Genomic DNA, 19,963 nt, shown 5'->3' on the forward strand with positions numbered 1-19,963 from the left:
AAGGGAACCCTCTTTCACTGTTGGTGGGAATGTAAATTGATACAGCCACTATGGAGAACAGTATGGAGTTTCCTTAAAAAAGTAAAATAGAATTACCATATGATCCAGCAATCCCATTACTTGGCATATACCCAGAGAAAACCATAATTGAAAAAGACACATGCACCCCAATGTTCACTGCAGCACTATTTACAATAGCCAGGACATGGAAGCAACCTAAGTGTCCATCGACAGATGAATGGATAAAGATGTGGCACATACATACAATGGACTATTACTCAGCCATAAAAAGGAATGAAATTGGGTCATCTGTAGAGACATGGATGGATCTAGAGACTGTCATACAGAGTGAGGTAAGTCAGAAAGAGAAAAACCAATATCGTATATTAACGCATATATGTGGAACTTAGAAAAATGGTACAGATGAACTGGTTTGCAGGGCAGAAATTGAGACACAGATGTAGAGAACAAACGGATAGACACCAAGGGAGGAAAGTGGCGGGGGTGTGATGAATTGGGAGATTGGGATTGAGATGTACACACTAATATGTATAAAATGGATAACTAATAAGAACCTGCTGTATTAAAAAAATAAATAAAATAAAATTCAAACAGATTCCATACCCAGTAAACACTAACTCTCCATCCCCCCACCCCAGCCCTGGCAACCACCCTTCTATTTTCTGTCTCTATGAATTTGACTGCTCTAGGGATCTCATACAAGTAGAATCCTACAGTAACTGTCCTTTTCTGACTGGCTTCTTTCACTCAGCACAGTGTCATTAAGGTTCATCTATGTTATAGCATGTGTCAGAATTTCCTTCTTTTTAAGGCTAAATTATAAGTCCATTATATGGATGCCCCACATGTTGTTCACCCTTGGGCTGCTTCTGCCTTTTGGCTACTATGAACGTGAGTGTCCAAGTATCTGTTCAGGTCCTGGGGCAACTAAGCCCATGCGCCACAACTACTGAGCTGGCGCACCTCAACTAGAGAGCCTGCATGACACAAACTACAGAGCCCACATGCTCTGGAACCTGCGCGCCACAACTAGACAAGAGAAAACCCTCAAGCCACAACTAGAGAGAAGCCCGCACACTACAACAAACATCCGGCATGCCACAATTAAGACCCGACACAGCCAAAAAATAAATAAATAAATAATAAATAAATCTTAAAAAAAAAAGTAGGTTAAGTGAAAGGACCTGGACACAAAAGGCCATATGCTGTATGATTTCATTTAGATGAACTATCCATGAGACAAATCTATATAGACAGAAGGAAGATTAGCAGTTGGTTGTCTAGGGCTGGAGTCCTAGGGATGGGGAGTGACTGCAAACAGGTTAGGGGATTCTTATAGTGGGGATGAAAACGTTCTAGAATTGTTGTGATGGGTGCACAAAACTCTGAACATACTACAACAGGAGAACTGTGTGCTCTAAGTGGGCACGTTGTATGGCATGTAGATTACATCTTAATAAAGCAGTTAAACAAACAAAAAAAACCCAGAAAGCCTCACTGAAAAAGTTCTTGAAAACAGAAGACATATTTGTAGGAACAGAGTTTTAAAACAAAATTTAACCCTTGTGCTAAATCAATCGCTTAACAATAGATAAATGATAAAACTGGAATATAGACTGTAGTTAAAAAGCAGTACATCAGTATTAAATTTCCTGAATTTGAAAACTGTACTGTGGTTTTAAGAGAATATCCTTTTTGTAGGAAATAAATGCTAAAGAATTAAGGGTAAAGGGACATAATGCAATGTAACTTATTTTCAAATGGTTCAGAAAAAAAAACCTGTATGTATATAGACCAAAAACAAATAAGCAAATGTGGCAAAATGTTAAAGACAAGTGACCTGAGGTAGAGTATATAAGCAAGTTATTTGTACTTTTCCTGTAACTTTTCTGTAAGTTAGAAATAATCAAAAAAAAAAAAGTTCTTAAAAAAAAGCTATAGGTCATAGGTTATAAAAATACTGAACTCATGTTTGTAGCCCACAAAGCCACGAAACAAGGGTTGGGGTAAAGACAATTCGTGGGTTTCTGTAAACCTAACACTCCAAATGAAGGACACGGAGTTTCAGTGCATTTTCACACTGGCCAAAACCAAGCCATTTGGTCCTTAATACAGGCATCAGAGTTTAGTGTTTTCAACTTTAAATACTTTACTGTTACTCTTTCTCAAAACAGGATTGGGCTTTTAAAAAGCCAGGCTCTCTCAACCAAAACTTCTCTCAAATAACACCCTGAAGGGACCTACACCTTATAGTATAGCATGTAAAAGATTTCAAATGGTCAATATTCAACATTTTTTAAAGTTCAGACTCCATCTTTGGTCCCCACGAATGTTCACCGTGCAGCCGGCCCAGGGGTCACCTACACACAATTAAGGGAATCTCTGGCTCCAGGGAGCTGGGAGCCGCTCATCTATAATGCAGTAGGGAACGCATGTCCTCAAGTGACTCAGGCCTTTTAAGAACCGCAGAAAGGCTGTCTCCATAGTTACGCATATTAACAGTGGGCAAAAAGTCAAATCTGTTACATAATTCAAACTGCTAACCTAGCTGGATGTTTACAAAACTTTTCTGGAACAATCAAGTGCCTACTATAAATGGTACTCCTCAGCTTGTTAGGACTCAGACTAATTTTCCCACAGTCATAGAAACTTTCATTTAGGAAAGAAATGCAGAAAGAAATTAGAGTCCCGTTTGGAGCGGTTCATTCTCTTCACTATTTTAGATCATACTATGCATACCACAGACCAATCCAGGACAAAGCTCTCATCTGAACCCATCAGTGTTTAAAAGAGAAACGACCTCACTAACATATTACTTTTCAAAGAGGTACTTCAAAAAACAAAAATAAAGTAACCTGAAGTAGTTTAAAGAACAGGAGTTCTGATTAGGAAAAAAAAAGACTAAGTCCTAAGACATTTTAAGGCAGATGCCTGAATAAAAGGATTATTAATTACCCCTTGGTAAATTTAATATTGAGAGCCTAATTGTTTTAACATCTTGTCTTTTTTCTTTTTAAGTAACTATATTCAAAACATAAAGGTAATTGATGCTCCATTGGAGAATATTTTTTCTCCGATAGGTTAACCTAACACGAGACACAAGCAAACACTGATTTGTACTTTGAAAAATAAACTTCCTGTACACAAATTCTGTTGTCTGCTAAGTCTTTAAATGCAGTACTTCTTGGGCTTCCCTGGTGGCATAGTGGTTAAGAATCCGCCTGCCAATGCAGGGGACACGGATTTGAGCCCTGGTCCGGGAAGATCCCACATGCCGCAGAGCAATTAAGCTCGTGCGCCACAACTACTGAACCTGCACTCTAGAGCCCGTGAGCTACAACTACTGAGCCCGCGTGCCACAACTACTGAAGCCCATGTGCCTAGAGCCCGTGCTCCGCAACAAGGGAAGCCCGCACACCACAACGAAGAGTAGCCCCCGCTCGCCGCAACGGGAGAAAGCCTGCATGCAGCAACCAAGACCCAACGCAGCCAAAAATAAAAATAAATTAAATAAATAAATAAAAAGAAGTAAAAAAAAAAAAAAGGTAAATGCAGTACTTCTTGGAAGAGTAAGACTAATAATAAGCAGCTTAGTTTTAAATGAATAATCATCTGATAAACCCAATGGCTTCTAAAACTGTTAACAGACAACCTTGATGGGCTTTGTGGCATAGAGAAAAGGCCTGGATCTCTGTCCTGGTTTACTATTTCCTGGATAAGGAGCTGGCTCTGCCCTAGCCTAGGGGTGACAAGTGGAAGAATCAGAAAGCAGTCCAACGAGCCAGATGAGCCAGGAGGGTGGTGGTAAAGTGAAAAGTAGTCACCTTCCATTAAAGCATCCTAAAAGATACGCTTCTTATGCTGGTACACTGTCTGATGTAAGTACTGGGTAACAGACTGCTTTCAGAACTGATTAACAGGAAATGACATACATCTGCCCCGAAGAGCAAGTGTGCTTTCTCCAGATGAGAATTATGTAGTATGAGAGTCCCCTTTTTGCCTTGGCTACCAAGGAACTCAGTTATAATTCTTATGTTTCAAAAGTACAGAAAGTATGTATTATGATAGCAGCTAATATTTATTATTTACACAGTGGGGGGAGGACTGTGTGTTAAGCTCTTTATATTCAGTATCTTACTGATGTGCCATGTTCTGTTTGTCCTGAATTCTTGCTGTGTGACAGGCGGCATTCTCAGTGCTCGGGGGTACCTCGGGGGTCAAAACAAACCGAAGTCCCTGCCTCTGAGGTACTTCCGTTCTGGTGGGGGCAGGGAGAGAAAAGAAACAATATAAATAAGTAAACTACACTGTGTGTTGGATAGAGGTCAGTGCTGTGGATAGAAATAAAGCAGGAAGGAGGCACAGGGCGTGATGGAAGGGCTCAGTTTTCAACAGCATGGTCACTGCAAGGCCTTCCCGCAAAGGTGACAACTGAGAGCCAGCCATGCAGATAATGTCCAGTAGAAAGGCCCTGATGTGGAATGTTCCAGAGTTCCCAGTCTTTTAAAGGGACAGGAGGAGGCTGATGTAGCCGAAAGGGTTCGGGAGGGGAAATACGAGGAGGTGAAGTCAGGGAAGTAATGGGAGGGGTGGGTGACAGGGGTGCTGAGACCAGCAGGCCCCGAAGGTAGCTTTGGCTTTTACTGGCGGGTGGGGCATGGGCCTTGGAGGCATCTGGGCAGAAGTTTCTCCGCTGCTCCTGAGGATGGAGCAGGGGGCAAGGTCTCTCACCAGACCACTTAGGAAAATGGGTTGTCTTGCGTGCGGTGTGGGCACTGTTCATGTGTTTTAAAAGATGGAGAGGTTCTTCTTCCCCTTTGGTTTACATTTTAGTAAACAATTGTCCTAATTGGGGAAAAACATACATGGAGAGAGATTTATTGGAGATAGAGAGACAGAGGTACTGGGGGCGCAGAACACACATCCTGAAACACTTGAACTAGAGAAGCAGTCCCATTTACCTTACGGGCTTGGCCCCGGTGACACCCTCAACTTCCGGGCAAGAGTTTCCCAGTTACAGTTAAGTAGATGAATCTACTAGTCATGCGTTGTTGGCAAGCATGTAAGAGGAAGTTCACCTTGGATGTTAGCAGAATTGGCAAATTACTTGTTTCACTAGGTCCAAAGCATCTTAAGTTCCTCAGAAGAAAGGCGTCATTTGAGACACTGCTAGTGACTACACTTATAAAAAGGCGAACTGAGATGGGGTGTCTTCAGAGCCATGTTTTTGGAGGAAACGGGCTTGTCTCTCTCCTTACTGAGAGCAAAAGTGTGCCTCCCGTCTCTGTGCTTCCGCCTTCCCTGCGCCTGCCCCTAACTTTCTGCCTTTTGTGCCTCCCCAACATTTCTCAGCGTTCAATTAAAAAAAAAAAAAAAAAAGATTCTCCTCGAGTCTTGGGTAGCAGCCGCCTCCTTCCCGAGTTGGGTTTCTGACTCTCCCACTTGGGACCTTGCCCTCGGCAGCTGGCCCTGCTGCCCAGTCTTGCCCGAGCTTGGACGCACCCTCGTACGTGTGTTTGGCATGGGTGCCTGAGTGACTCAGAAGTCGGCTTGACAAACAAAACGTACCTAAAAATAAATTAAGTGCTTTCCAATCCATTCTGCCTTATCTAAAATGTGACAGAACTCTGCCCAAAGTGCGAAGCGTTGTGGTTATTATGACAGAGCACTTCCACTGTACTGCATCTTTTTCTAACACTTCCCAATTAAACATGCACACTCATACACAGCTGTGTCTCTCTTGAACCCATGCTCTCCCAATGATCAGTGCTAGAGTTCTGAATATCAGTGTAGTCAAATTCAACTATCATTTACTGAACATTCTTTTAAAGCACAAGGCCCCAAGCTAAAAGGCAGACATTGCCAAGCGCTCTTCTGAATTACTGATTTTGCCTTACACATAGAGACTGATGAGCCAAATTTGACCTAAGAATATTTAGCTACTTTGTAAACAAATGAGATATTTTAATGCAGTAAAAATAATAAATTAGGCAGATAGCCTAGGTATGAAACAAAAATTTAAAGACCATTTTACTAAATATATACTTCAACTTTTCTATAAATGTAAAATTATTTCCAAATAAAAAGTAAAAAATTGCAACATTTTATTTCCATATTACTTCCTCTTAAAATATTTACAACCCTCCTCTTGTGTAATTTAAAAAATTTTAATTTCACCACCACCTCAGAGCCTCTCGCTAGCCCTCAGAAGATTTGGGGCAAGAGCAACACTTTGATGCAACAGTTTAAACATGGATGTTGGGTTTGCTTTGTTAGGTTTACTTTAACTGTCCTTGGACGTTGATCACATGCACACAGGGAGCCCTCAGGCCAAGAGAGCAAGGTCAAAGTTCAAAGGTATTGGTACAGAAACCTAATTCTTAAATTTGGACAAAGCCTGTACAAACAGAACATTCCATCCGATGGGCCTGATAAACATTCTGCATTGACAGTGGGGGCGGGGGGCTGGGGGTAGGAGTTGGAACCGCCACTGAACTTACTTCAGAACCTGTAAGAGTCCAGGCGTCACTGACGTCGGTCTCACCATCCCAGCTCCGCTGATGGTCCCCAGATGAACCTGAGGATAATAGACTGTCCGAAGAGCTAATCTTGAAGACTGCAACCTCGTCTTAATGACTTCTAGTGGACAAGTGAAAATAGCACCAACCGTGCCTCCACACCTGTAAGAGAAGAAATCACAACAGGATCAGAAAAGCTACACTGTTCTGTACACAGATGAAATGGGAAACTGAACTTTTCTCTGTTAAAAAAAAAAAAGGTACCTATGTTCATCTCATAATTAGAGCATACCAAGAGTTGAAAAAAAAATTAGTCGAAATTCCAGCAGCTTAAAAAGATAACCACTGTTAGTTAACACGTTAGTACATCCTTTAGGGCTTTTCATTAGTGGTTTTTCCAATCTCACATTTTTTTCTTCTTATCTAGATATCGTGAATGTCTTTCCACATCAATAGACATCTACGCCACCATTTGTAATGGTTGCATACTATTCCTCTCTATCAGTGTAAAATATTCTAACCTATTTCCTACTGTTAGACGTTCATGTCATTTCCAATTTCACTCTCATGTTGCAATGAATATTCTAGAGAATGCATCTTTTCACAGTGAAACAAAATAGTTATTCAGGTAATGCTACTATTTTGAAAATCAGTGTTTATTTCAACCCAGATTTTCATTAAAATCTGATTAATCTGGACTCCGTTGAAAATCAAACTAAAGCTTACTTTTTAATCATTAAGTCCTTGTGTTTCCCTCAGTCAGAACTAATCAATTCATCCTCTGAGATTTCATTAGATGCACTGTCTCTGTGGGTCAGCGTTCCCCAAACTACCCTTTACAATTTGTTCATATTGAAATATTACCTGAACTTAAAATTTAAATATTTTTCACCTATTTATCCTAGAATACCTACTTTCATCTTTTCTTAAACAATAATATCCACGAAACTGCACGTCTGATGGGCTGGTTCTAGGTAACAATGTCCTGTACCATCTAAAGCCACCCCCATACCGCCAGCGACACAGGTTCTACTCTTTGGAAAACACTGAAGATCAGGACCTGCGTTGTATTCATCTTTGTATCCCTGGCATTAAAATGCACAGGTTCGGGACTCCTCTGGTGGTTAAGATTCCGCACTCCCGATGCAGGGGGCCTGGGTTCGATCCCTGGCCAGGGAACTAGATCCCACATGCATGCCACAACTAAGAGTTTGCGTGCCACAACTAAGAAGCCCACGTGCCGCAACTAAAGAGCCCACCTGCCACAATTAACATCCAAGTGCAACCAAATAAATAAATAAATATTTTAAAAAAAGAGCCATGTGCTTGAAAAACAGTATAACATTTTAAACAATGGAAAACTTACAAGCTCCAGAGTAAGATAAAGAAATATCTGAAGTCAATAACCTGACTTCATGTCGCTGAAAAAAAATAAAAAAATAAACAGAGCTTTGGGTAAATTCTTTCATCAGAAAGTCAGAAAGTTCCAATACAACACGGGTCAACCACCTTTGGTTTGTCCCCAGGTCAGCAGTGCTCCTTACCTCGGCCAACTGTCATCCACACCAACGCCACCGATCAGAGGATGGCCTGCCGGACGGTGCCTGCTAACAAAGCGAACGCCCAGCGATAGCGAGCCGGGCACCTCCTGGGGATGGTGGGCCACACTCACTCCACAGCCACCGTTCTACACAGTACACACCGTGCCCAGGGCAGGGGTGGGGTGGTGAAAAGGTCCTGGCCTCCTTCGGGGCAAGCTGAGGCTCTCCAGGTGCCTCTCCCACAAGAGGGATGAGGCAGCCTCGCAGCATCGCGGGGAACAACTAAAAACTGGGAAAGCACTGGCAGCTGTAAACTCAGTAGCTAAGCCCTTCCTCATCTACCAGGAAAAAAATCTTAGATGAAAAATACCCAAAGGACTTTTGTTTTTTTTCTTGGCTGCACAGCTGGGCATGCAGGTTGGCATGCGGGATCTTAGTTCCCTGACCAGGGATCGAACCCATGCCCCCTGCAGTGGGAGTGCGGAGTCTAAACCACTGGACTGCCAGGGAAGTCCCCCCAAAGGATATTTTACATCATTAAGCTGTGTTGGATACAAATTCACGAAAATACTCTTAATTAGAAGACAAGTTCTGACATTAAACTAAATTGTCCAAAGAAGATTCTTCCTGAAATTTAAGACATTTCACAGCAGAATTTTAAATGTTAATCTTTCAGTTCAACTGCTTTTTCTTTCTTCACGAACCACATGTACTGGACATTCATCAGTCTGAGGAGATAACATCATATGAATCAAAACACTGCCTTCTCTAGATTGGCTTTCCAAATTTTCTAGAGATATTTAGTCAAGTTGAGTCCAAAGCACTTCAGAGTACAACAAATTATATTCTTTGTAGGAAAAAAACGTCCTGTCAATTCTCAATTCTTCAATGCAAAGACCTTCAATATTAGCCCGGCCCCTCACCCGGTCAACTAGCTGGGATGAAGCCCCATCCACCCTGACTCTGCAGAAGGCATTAATGGAGCTTTTCAGGAATCTCCATTCAGAGACGGTGTAGACCTCCGCTCTGTTGGCCAGTCCTCCCTGGCACTGCTTTTCAGCTGTGCTCCACCGAATCCTGCCTCTCCTACCCTTGCAGCTGTTCAAATTCAGTCTCGTGAACACACTGAGGGGACTTGGTCTGCTCTTCCGTCTTCTTTTTCCTTCCCTTCCTTTTAGGGCTCTCTGGGCACGGGGACTGGGAGAGAAGCAGTCTTATGTAAATGGTCCAGGTCTAGCTGTGGGTCCACCTGGCCATGTGTTACGTATATTGGTGGCCTCAGAGAACGTTATGAGTCAGTGTAAATGGTGTGCAGGCCTCCCTGGGGTGGCGCTCAATCCCCCCAAGAGCCCCGACACTGAGAACCCCTGTATTCGGCCCACCAGCAGTCCAGCCCCCAACCTCCTTTTGGCCTAACTTGGCCTGGGAACCTTGCAGGCAGCACTAGGTGTCCTTCCTTCCTCTGGTCCCCATGCTTCTTGACACCAAGCCAATGGAAACCACTAGTGTCCTTCCACACCCACCATGAAGCAACAAGACTGGCACTGGGTAGAAAGTCAGCCCTACGTCCTTCCCAAGCACACCACACTGCCCCTTCTCACGCTGCTGGCATGGGCCAATAATGCAGCAGCCTCCCACCTTCAGGACGCCTCTGGACACAGAGCAAGGTGCCCATCTCTCAGCCTCACAAGCTCCCTCAATCTATAGACCAGTAGGGGCTGGTGACAGGGAAGGGGACAGTGACGGGAAAAGCCTCTCTCAACACTCCAAATGCCACAATGCTGACAACCATAAGCTTTCTGCTCTGCATATACAGCCTGGGGTGCAGCGGTCAATGGCAGTCAGGCAAATTCTGCCACCTCCTGCTAAGTCGTAGAGTAGGTTCAGCTGAGGGTCCTGGTAGCCAATGCTCAGAAGGCAGGAAAAGTCACATTCGACATTGAGTTTCATGGTGACGCGGTCCTGGCATCACACAGTCAGGAAACTAATTCTGATTGGATACCCATATCCTGGACCACTAAAATATGCTAAGTACTCTCCTGAATCACCATCCTGCCACGTTGCTGCTTGTTCAGCAGTTAAATTACACATGTCTCAAAGCAGCCACAAGAGGTAGTTGTTCTCTGAAACCTATTTGCCTAATTTTCTAAAAAAAAAAACCCATTACCTGTATTTTTCTGCACCTTTTTTATCTTTTACTACTTGTTCCTTCCCCTTCCCCTCATTCTCTACCTTCTCTCATTCTTCCTGCCCAGAACTGAAGTCTTGCGTTTATTACATAAAGGTGTATTTAACTGTCTACCTTTACCCACAAAAAGCTCGCTTGTTGCTTCCACCTGTGGATCAGACTCCTCCCCTCAACTTTACAGCAGAGCAAAACTGGACTATTACTACTACAGCATGTTCACTACATTAATTTACAATCTTTATGTGATCAGAGACAAAATTTTTAAATTATGTACACAAATTTTTACCTTTTAACTCTGAGTTTCAAGCAACAAGGAGGATTTTAAAACCTAGATGTTTTCAACAAGAAGCTGTTTTCTATACACTCACTCATTTTAGACACTAAAGCCAAGACCAAGATGCTCTTTATTATAATTGCTACCCAACTGATAGTAAACTGGTTTCCAGACTCACAGCTTATACATTAACTACAATATGGATTCTACTAACTAATAATACGGCCAGACACCCTGTGATCCCAATCTTTGGAGCTTTTGGTAATTTCCTCCTTTTCATCTGCTACCTCTACTGTCACTACTTGAAAAAAAAGAGTGCCTCTTTATACACAATTGTCTGGAATGTTTTATTTGAATACCTAGCATAGGGCTCAGAAGATTTTGATTATGCAAATTCTGTATTCACTCAGTAAAAGCAAAACGCGTATTTTTTGATGCAGGTAACTGTCCTTTAGATGCCATTTTCTATATTCTACCTCATTTAGAAAAAAAAATCTGAAACAGCACCCGAATAAAAAAACTCTGTAGGCTTCCCTGGTGGCGCAGTGGTCAAGAATCCGCCTGCCAATGCACGGGACATGGGTTCGAGCCCTGGTCCGGGAAGATCTCACATGCCATGGAGCAACTAAGCCCATGGGCCACAACTACTGAGCCTGTGCTCTAGAGCCTGCAAGCCACAACTACTGAGCCCACGAGCCACAACTACTGAGCCCTGTGCCACAACTACTGAGATTGCATGCCATAACTACCGAGCCTGCGCACCTAGAGCCCGTGCTCCGCAACAAGAGAAGCCACTGCAATGAGAAGCCCGCACACTGCCACGAAGTGTAGCCCCCACTCTCCGCAACTAGAGAAAGCCCTCGTGCAGCAACGAAGAGCCAACACAGTCAAAACTAACTAAATAAAATAAAAAAATTTATTTAAAAAAACCTCTACAGTACCTGCTGAATCTGAAGAGAATCATTATCTTTCACAAACACACAAATCCAAAATAATATTGCCTTATGCCAATTCAGTTTCAGCAAATCTTACTACAGAACCATGTTCATAATTCACAAATAAAGTACTGCTTTTCTTTATTTGGGACAATTTAACAGGCCACATCAATTAGTTACTCATTAAACAAGTATCTCTAACATGTGGGGTGGGCAGTGTACTTAGGATGGACCAGTGAAGAAAACAGACACGGGTGCTACCCTCATGAAGCTTAAATTCTAGCAGGAATATTTCATCCAAACACAATAAATTTTTTAAAATGTCACATATATGAAATACACTGGATGAAATCAAAGTTAATTTATAGCCTTAATACATTTATATAAGCCTTATATAAGATAAATGGGCACACTATATCAAAACTTCTTTCATCACTGCAAATAAATCTTGCATCTTCTCTACATTGTTCCTTAGCAGATATATTAACATGTGTCTAACACTTCAAAACTAACCATTAGCTGATACAGATTAAATCGGCAGGGACAAGGACAGTATAGGAGTACACCAGGTGACAGCTGTCTGTAATGGGGGAAGTACTGAATTATGAACATTATCTTAGGTTACATATTTTAAAAACCTTAAAGACATACCGTATCCCCATTAAAATACATTTTAAAGGCTATGTAAGTACATTTAATGACAAAACCATGCCATAAAAATAAGACTTAATGCAATATTATCGAGGCCATCAACCTCTAATCTAAGAGCAGCTTAGCACAGCTATTTCAGGTGCTGAGTACTCTCCTGAATCGCCACCCTGCCACGTTGGTTGCTTGTTCAGCAGGCGAAGGACGTCACTAACACTACACGCACAACCAGAATTCCCAAGTCATTTGATAGGGAAAGTTTAAGAAGAGATTTTTCTCAACAGACATAAGGCCTAGACACAGAAGGGCCACTTCGGAGGATTTCAGTGTTTCTCTTAATGGTCTGGTTTAAACAGTAGAAAAGGAATGATAGGTTTACAAAAAAATTTGTTTAGGTTTTTTGTTTTGACAACAATACTACCCAGATTTTGGGATAGGAGGAGAGAAAGCAGAAAACAGCAGAATTCCTAAAAATACTAAAAATCGACATCAAATGAATGAGGTTCCCTCACACAGAAGCAAACCACCCTAAGAGATGGCTTATGAAGATGCTGGTAGCTAGCAAAAGCCTTAAAAATGTGTTTTGACTCAGCAATTGTACTTCTAATGGTTTATCCTAAGGAAGTAATCAGACAACTACACAGGTACACATAAGGATGTCCAGTTTATAAAGGCAAAAAATTAGCAATGAAAGATCAGAAAGAAATTATGTAATCAGAATAAATTAGGTAGCCCTGTCATAAGTCACTATAAGAGCCTCCCTGAATTCCTGTCACTGGGCTTGGAAACTGTTTACCTTCTTCACTGCAACCACAGAACAGTAACGATTGATTAGGAGTACACTCAGAGAATTCACTACCATGCTGCCATCAAAACCCAACATATTTCTAAGGAGGAAGCAATGTATAAAGAATGGGAGCCTATTTTATTTTTTATTTTTTGTGGTACGCGGGCCTCTCACTGTTGTGGCCTCTCCCGTTGCGGAGCACAGGCTCCAGACGCGCAGGCTCAGTGGCCATGGCCCCCGGGCCCAGCCGCTCCGCAGCATATAGGATCTTCCCGGACCGGGGCACAAACCCGTGTCCCCTGCATCGGCAGGCGGACTCTCAACCACTGCGCCACCAGGGAAGCCCGGGAGCCTATTTTAAAATTAACTATGAAATGACATTTGGTGCACATACACACACAGACCTGATTCTTAAGTGCTTATTTCTAGGTGTTGGTTTGTGGGTGTTTCTCCTCCAGTTCTCTTCTTTCTTAAAAGGCAACACTATATTAAAAAGATAACTATTACAGGTTAACTTAGGAGTATTTTTGCCTTGCAAAGAACACACAAAACTGCTTAAAAATTTTTTAAGAAATTTAAAAGACAGTGAGTTATTTTGGGTGTAGTTTTTACTTTCCAGGATCTAAAATTAATTTTCAACTATTCATAAGCCTGTTATACCTGATAAAAATTTACTCAGTATCATTAATTAGTTATAGCATTAAACTTGTTTGATGTTAGTTTCCAATGGCTATTCAATAATCAGGAGAAATGTCACAGAGCACCCCTTAAAAAGCAGGGGCTCTGACTCCTTTTCAAAGAAAGTACTCAGTTCTTTGGAAAGAGGCCAGCTTAACAGTGGAAACTAGTTACTTGGAGCAAAGCAACACAGCCCTCTACCACACAGGGGGGGACCACTGCACCACTGATTTTCACTGCATGACACACCCATTTGATACTTAGCTCCTTTAATGATCTTCCCTAAAAGAAATGGAAGTAGTATATTTTAGGCTAGTGGGAATGAGTCGAAATCCAATTAGTTACTCTGAAAGCATCCTTTTCGAAGATTTATTTTCTTTCTTGAATATCTGCAAGGAATCCCAAACTGCTAATGAAGGAAAGGAAACCTATTAAATACAATAGCCCCAGGCACCCCTCTAATAAACTCCAAGTTTTAATCAGTCCAGAGCTGTGCTGGCTCCTGCAGTTTTCCTCCATCACAAGGTAAGAGGCTGGTGCTCCGGGAGGGGCATCAGCACCCAGAGGGCACTGTGAAGGGCGTGTAGGGAGATTCATGTCGACAGGGGAATCAATTACCAAGCAAGCCTCACAGAGGCTGCTCCAGAGCAAGTAACTCTCCCAGTTCGGAATACAAGAATCTTTTTAAAGACCACCTCACTTAAAAACTGTAAATCAAAATCACTGAGTATAAAATCATTAAAAAGAAAATGATTAGCTATCCTTCTTAGCTTGAGAAATGACTTAAATAACATGGTCAACTTGTTTAAAATTCCCCACAATGACAAATTAATGTACTGTCTTAATTTAGGAATCCCTCCCCAAACCTTGTGTTACTCTCAAAGTAAATATCAAGGGGGAGATGAAGCAAAAGGAGGGGGATTGATAGGGAAGAGGTGAATGAGAAATCGTTCCTGTGTATGAAGAACCACCAATTTTCTGACCGGAGAAACAACGTAACTGGGTAATCCACTACAATAAAAAGCACAGAGCGCTCAGGAACACTTTCATCATGGTCATTTTTGCAAATAAATTCTCAACCATTACTTGTTTGTAATAAGGAACATATCTGGGTAGTAACTAAAACACTAAGCTGCAACTAAAATACACAAATCAAGATAATAATCCAGGATAAATTCTACTTTATGCAGAATGTCCTACACTTAAAAATGGCTGTGCCAGGCCTGTGAGGTCCTCAAATAAGACTCCAAACATCTAGAAGACTCCAAAAGGACCCAAAGGTTGTATTGAAAGAAAGCAAATTACTAATACAAAACATTTTTACTTTTATTTTCTGAAAGAAACAAAAACAACAGCTCCCTTCCTAACCCCCTACCACCCCACCTCCCTAAAAATACGTTGCCTCCACTGAAAAAATTCAAGGTGCCATGACGATTAAGCTAATGATACTTTCAAAACAGGGCACATCTTAGATTTAATGTTGTTTCTGACGTTGGACGCTTCAACCAGCAGGTGAGAAGCATTTCAGCACACCTTCCCGACTCCACTTAGTCCCGAGGTCCCCCATCAGCTCTCCCACAGGTTGTTGACCGCTGCATCACGGTTCACTAGCACTTTCCAGGCCCCTGCTGATGCCCAATACCGGCAGCCCTCTCGACCATCTGAACTCGCCCCTGCGCTACCCTGAGGGACTCCCGGGCCAAACTAAGCATCCCCAAGACCGCCCAGAGCCTTCGGGAAAAGGCCCAGGAGGAGAATCTAGGCAGAGGGTCGTTAAGTGCAGCGTGGCCTGGCAGGACCGCCCCCGAGTGACACTCGTCAGACCAGCCACTAACTGTTTAAAAGGAGAAAAAGCTGGAGGTGCCGTGGGGATGGGGATGGGGATGGGGATGGGGGTGGGCGTGGGCGCGGCGCACGCGGCGTAAAATCACCCTCTGGGGATGCGGCCAGGAGGTGGGACAGGCCCTGCTCCCCCCGGGGCTCCCCACCACCCCCACGCCGGGACTTCCTCTTTCGGCAGGCGGAGCTTCAGCCCCGGGAGGGCCGGTAACCGGCCCCGGCGCACCGAGGGCGCGGCGCGGGGGCGCGGAGTCGGGCCGGGACACTCACCCGCCGGCGAAGAGGTGTAGCAACGTGTTCTCCTTCTGCTGACTGCCCGTCGCCATGGCCGCGCCGGCTCCGCGGCCCGCAGCCGCCGGGTGCCGCGGGCTCGAGGCGGCTTGACGGATGCACGAGGTGGCCTCTCCGCTCTCCCGGTCGTCCTCAGGCGGCCGCCGGCACCGCCTCCATGCGCGCGCGCCCCCACGACTGGTTCCCTCGGCCCGCGCCCTCTGCCGCGTGGCCACAGGCGCCTCACCTGCCTCTGCGGCGCGAGCCCGGCAGTCAGCGGGAGCCCAACGGCCAGCTGGAGCCTGGCGCGCCACTGTCACGTGCAGGGGCCGGGCCGTGACGTCACTCGGCGGCGCGGGCCCGGGGCGGTGCGCGGCGGGGGTGTGGACCCGGATCCCGCACGCCCATTGGCTAGCGGGCGGACATGGGCGGGGAGACTGCGTGAGCCAATGCGCGTGAAGCGAGAACCGGCCAAGGCTGCCTGGTCCCTGATGAGGGAGGTACAGAAACGGGGTCTTCGTTGAGCGTTGTGAGACCCTGCGCCTGGCCTTTTTTCCTTTTTTTAGTCAAGTTTACTTTGTGATACGCTGTGTAAAAAAGTATATAAATTACATATGACATCTCACAGCTCTGTATTCATCGCCCAGTTTAGAGGAAAAACAAGATCCAAATAGCCTTAACCCCCAGTGTACCCGTGGTATCATTTTGTGTATCTTTGATTTTTCTAGAAATAGCATTATATGCTGCGATACGGTTTTTGGCCTCTTTTCTGATCATCTCCAGCCCAGATTTCTGAGCTTCTCTATCCGAGCTGCTTCTCTGCTTATATGTCCTTGGGTCACCGTCAAACTCAGCCTGGCAACTTCTTAACTCCAAGTCTGGACACACAGGCCTTCCTTGGCCCCCCTTGCAGCACACTCAACCACACGACTCTGCTTAATTTCCTCACGTAGGCTTCTGCAGTTACTTTGTTGTTTTATTTGTGTAAACTGTCCTTCCGCCCCTGGAGTGTAAGCTTCAGGATTGCAGGGACTTTGTTTCTTTGTTCACGGTTTTTCCTGACAAGGTATCTCCCACTAGCAATGCCCAAGAAACGAATGAATAAATGTCCTGAACAGAACTCGTGACTTAATTCTTCCCCTCCCCCAAACCTGTCTGCTTCTTGTATTTCCTGTCCTGGAAGATGGTGACACCAACATCTGCACAGTCACCAACGCCAGAAACTTCCCTGTTACTTTGGACTCCTCTATCTCTCCCCTACCCCCCCACCCCCAGTCCACCTGGCACTTCTGTTTCCTGGAATTCTCCCAAAGTATCCCCCTCTCTGTGCTCCTTCCACTGCTGCTGCTGGTTTCAAGTCCTCATGTCTCTTGTAACAAAACTCTTCTACCTGCTCTCACAGGCCAACCCTTGAGTCTGTCGGCCTCCACTCTCACCCCTCTCCAGAGGCACCAGGTACAGAATATACCAACACTTTGTCTTCAGTCTCCCAGAGCTGCTAAAAGCAGTACCTTGACCAGACCAAGCTGCTAGATGTCCTGTGTGTAAACACAACAAGAGCTTGAGCAGAAGGGAAATTGTGTGCAAACACAGGAGCTAGGTATTTGATTGCTGGGAGATCTCTTTAAAAACAGCTCTTAGGAGCAGTCATCCAAAATACAAACACAGTGAATGCTGTATATTAAAGCCATTACTGCCCCTGGGAAGGGGGAAAGCCATACTAGTGCTCCATATTTGGGGAAAAAGAAGGAAGGAAGGAAATGAGGGAGGCAGGGAAAAAAGAAAGGTTTTTCTTCATGCTTCCTGGATCTCCCAAATCCCTTGATTCAGTTGCTCAGAAAGTCAGTGCTGGTTTTAGCTGAAGACGATTTATGAGGCATGAGTAGAAACAGGAGAGAGTAATGCAACCCTATTAACCAGGAGGGAGCTGTTCCCATCCGGGTGGGATTCTAAACCCAAGGAGATTCCATCCTTGGAGCACAGCCCTCCATCTTGGCTGTGCTCCCGTAGAGGTGTCTGAGACTGGGACCCAGGCTTCTCACACCACAGCAGCACCCTGCCCCCTCCTTCTTTCCCTAAGGACTGTCAGTCTAGGCTGTGCTGGACACATAAACAGGCTTCCCCATCCCCTTGTTAATAGTAATGCTGCCTTCATGTTAAGAGTTTTTGCAAGGTCTTTCATGTATTTATCTCATTGGATGCTCACACTCTTTGGCAGCCCTGTTGTTTTCCTTCCCTTTTTATGGATAAGCAGGATAGATTTGCCCAAGGTCACACATCTAGTTAGTGGCTGATGCAACAATCTTTCATGCCTCCCTGCCTTGGAACATGCTGTTGCTTAGGATGTCCCCTTCCTCCATTGGCCAGACTCCTCTGGACCTTTTCTGAGACCAGCTCAGAAGTCACCTTCTCTGTGAAGCTGCCCCCTGCTTGCCTGGGGAAATGGAGTGCTTTTTTCTCCTATCCCTCATGGCTCAGCCAAGGGACTGTGGCTGTGGTCACCAGGCCATGTTGCTGTGCCGTGTGGCAATGAGCTGGACCAGCATTCATTCCCTGATGTATGTGTTGGTGGGAGAGAAGACTGGGACATTTTCAGAGGGAAGTCTGGACATTTCTGACAAAATGTTGAAAAGCATATATTGTTTGATCCCCATGTCAAGGAAGCTATCTGATTCATTCATTCATTCAAGACATTTTTATTGAGTATCGACTCTGTGCAGAAAAAGCATTTGACAAAACAGGATACCCATTCCCGAAAAGAGTTCTTAGCAAACTGGAGCAAGGAATTCCTCTACCTGCTGAAGGGTGTCACAATAAACCTACAGCTGACATCATAATTAATGGCATAAAACTGCATGCCTGCCCCCCTAAGATTGGCAACAAGGAAAGATGTCTGCTCTTGCCATTTATTCAACATGGGACTAGAGGTCGTAGTCAGTGCAATGAGGCAAGAAAAAGAAATAAAAAGCATAAAGATTGGAAAGGAAGAATTATAACTGTCTTTAGTCATAGGTGATGTAATAGTTTACTAGGAAATCCTAAGGAATCTATATAACAATTGCTAGAACTAATTAGTAAATTTAGCAAGCTCAAAGGAGACAAGGTCAATATACAAAAAAAGAAATACTTCTTTTGCTAGCTGCAAACAGTGTGAATATGAAGTTTAAAAATATTTTATTTACAATAGTATCAGAAAACCCCAACAATAACAACAAAGAAGCCGGACATAAAGGAGTACACTATTCTATATATGAAATTCTAGAAAAGGCAAAACTAATCTACAGTGACAGAGAACATATCAGTAGGTGCCTGGGGTTCGGGCTGAGCCTGGGGCTGGGAAGGGGATTAACTACAAACAGGCCAGAGGAACTTCTTGGGGTGATGAAAGTGTTCTGTATTCTGGTCAGGGTATACACACTTGTCAAAACTCATTAAAACTTACTCTTAAAATGGGTGCATTTTATTGTATGTAAATTATATCTCAATAATATTCATTAAAAAGAAAAAAGTAAGGCAGACTACATAACTGCATATGTGTACATAATATCAAGTTCAGAAATGTGGAAGGGCACAGACAGATAGCTACACCCAGAGACCCACTTAGGCATTGCTTAGTTTCAGACGTGGAGCTCCCAGACTTGGTGGGGTCTGGAGGAGAGACTTGCTTGGGTTTTTGGTAACCAAACCTGAGGTTTTGGTTTTGAAGGTCCTGAGCCTTCCTGCTGACCTGTTACCAGTTTCCTTTTGCTTTCTTCTTCTGACAGCTGGCTGTCAAACCTTTAATTGCTTCTTTAATCCTTGTTTTTCTGCAAAAGGGACACTATTGGGAAAACATCCCATTACCCATCCCACCCCCAGGGCCTGAGATTTCATTTCTTTGCAGAGATTCGTAAGGAGCATTTCAGGTTCCCAGAGTCTAAGGCTGGGTCAGGGACAAGTCTCTCCTGAGGGGTCCCACATCTCAGGAGATGCTGAAAGGCCTGTGCCTGCCTGGGGGCTGGAGGGAAGCAGGGGTAGGTGGTGTGACTGGGGGCAAAGGACACAGGCCAGCAGCCTCTCTCCCTCCTTTCCTTTCTCTTTACCAAACTCAGCCTGAGCCGGGTTTCTGGTTACAGTCCTAATGAGGCTCTGCAGGCCAAGCCTTCTCATTAATGAAAGGCTGTGTTGTTCTGGCTCCTGCAAGGATAAGCCTCTGCCAGTGGGTCTCCCTCTCCTTGTCCACAGGCTGGAACCTGTTTTTCCAAATGTGTTGTGAGCTCATTAT

General features: G+C 44.1%; 1 protein-coding gene and 1 pseudogene across 1 annotated transcript in view; one reads left to right on the plus strand and one right to left on the minus strand.

Moving 5' to 3' along the window:
- SLC25A33 (solute carrier family 25 member 33) overlaps positions 1-16,001 on the minus strand; it is a 30,609-nt gene extending 14,608 nt beyond the window's left edge. Inside the window, exons 1-2 of the mRNA XM_060141520.1 lie at positions 15,700-16,001; positions 6,522-6,701 (exon numbers count right to left, since the gene is read on the minus strand). Of these exons, the coding sequence (XP_059997503.1) occupies positions 6,522-6,701; positions 15,700-15,755 (236 nt within the window). The 5' untranslated portion in view covers positions 15,756-16,001. The remainder of the gene's footprint in view (positions 1-6,521; positions 6,702-15,699) is intronic.
- Positions 15,817-19,963, plus strand: part of LOC132515622 (developmental pluripotency-associated protein 2-like) — a 48,508-nt pseudogene continuing 44,361 nt past the window's right edge.

This window comes from Lagenorhynchus albirostris, chromosome 2, assembly GCF_949774975.1.
Source record: "Lagenorhynchus albirostris chromosome 2, mLagAlb1.1, whole genome shotgun sequence".
In the NCBI taxonomy this organism is placed as follows: domain Eukaryota; kingdom Metazoa; phylum Chordata; class Mammalia; order Artiodactyla; family Delphinidae; genus Lagenorhynchus; species Lagenorhynchus albirostris.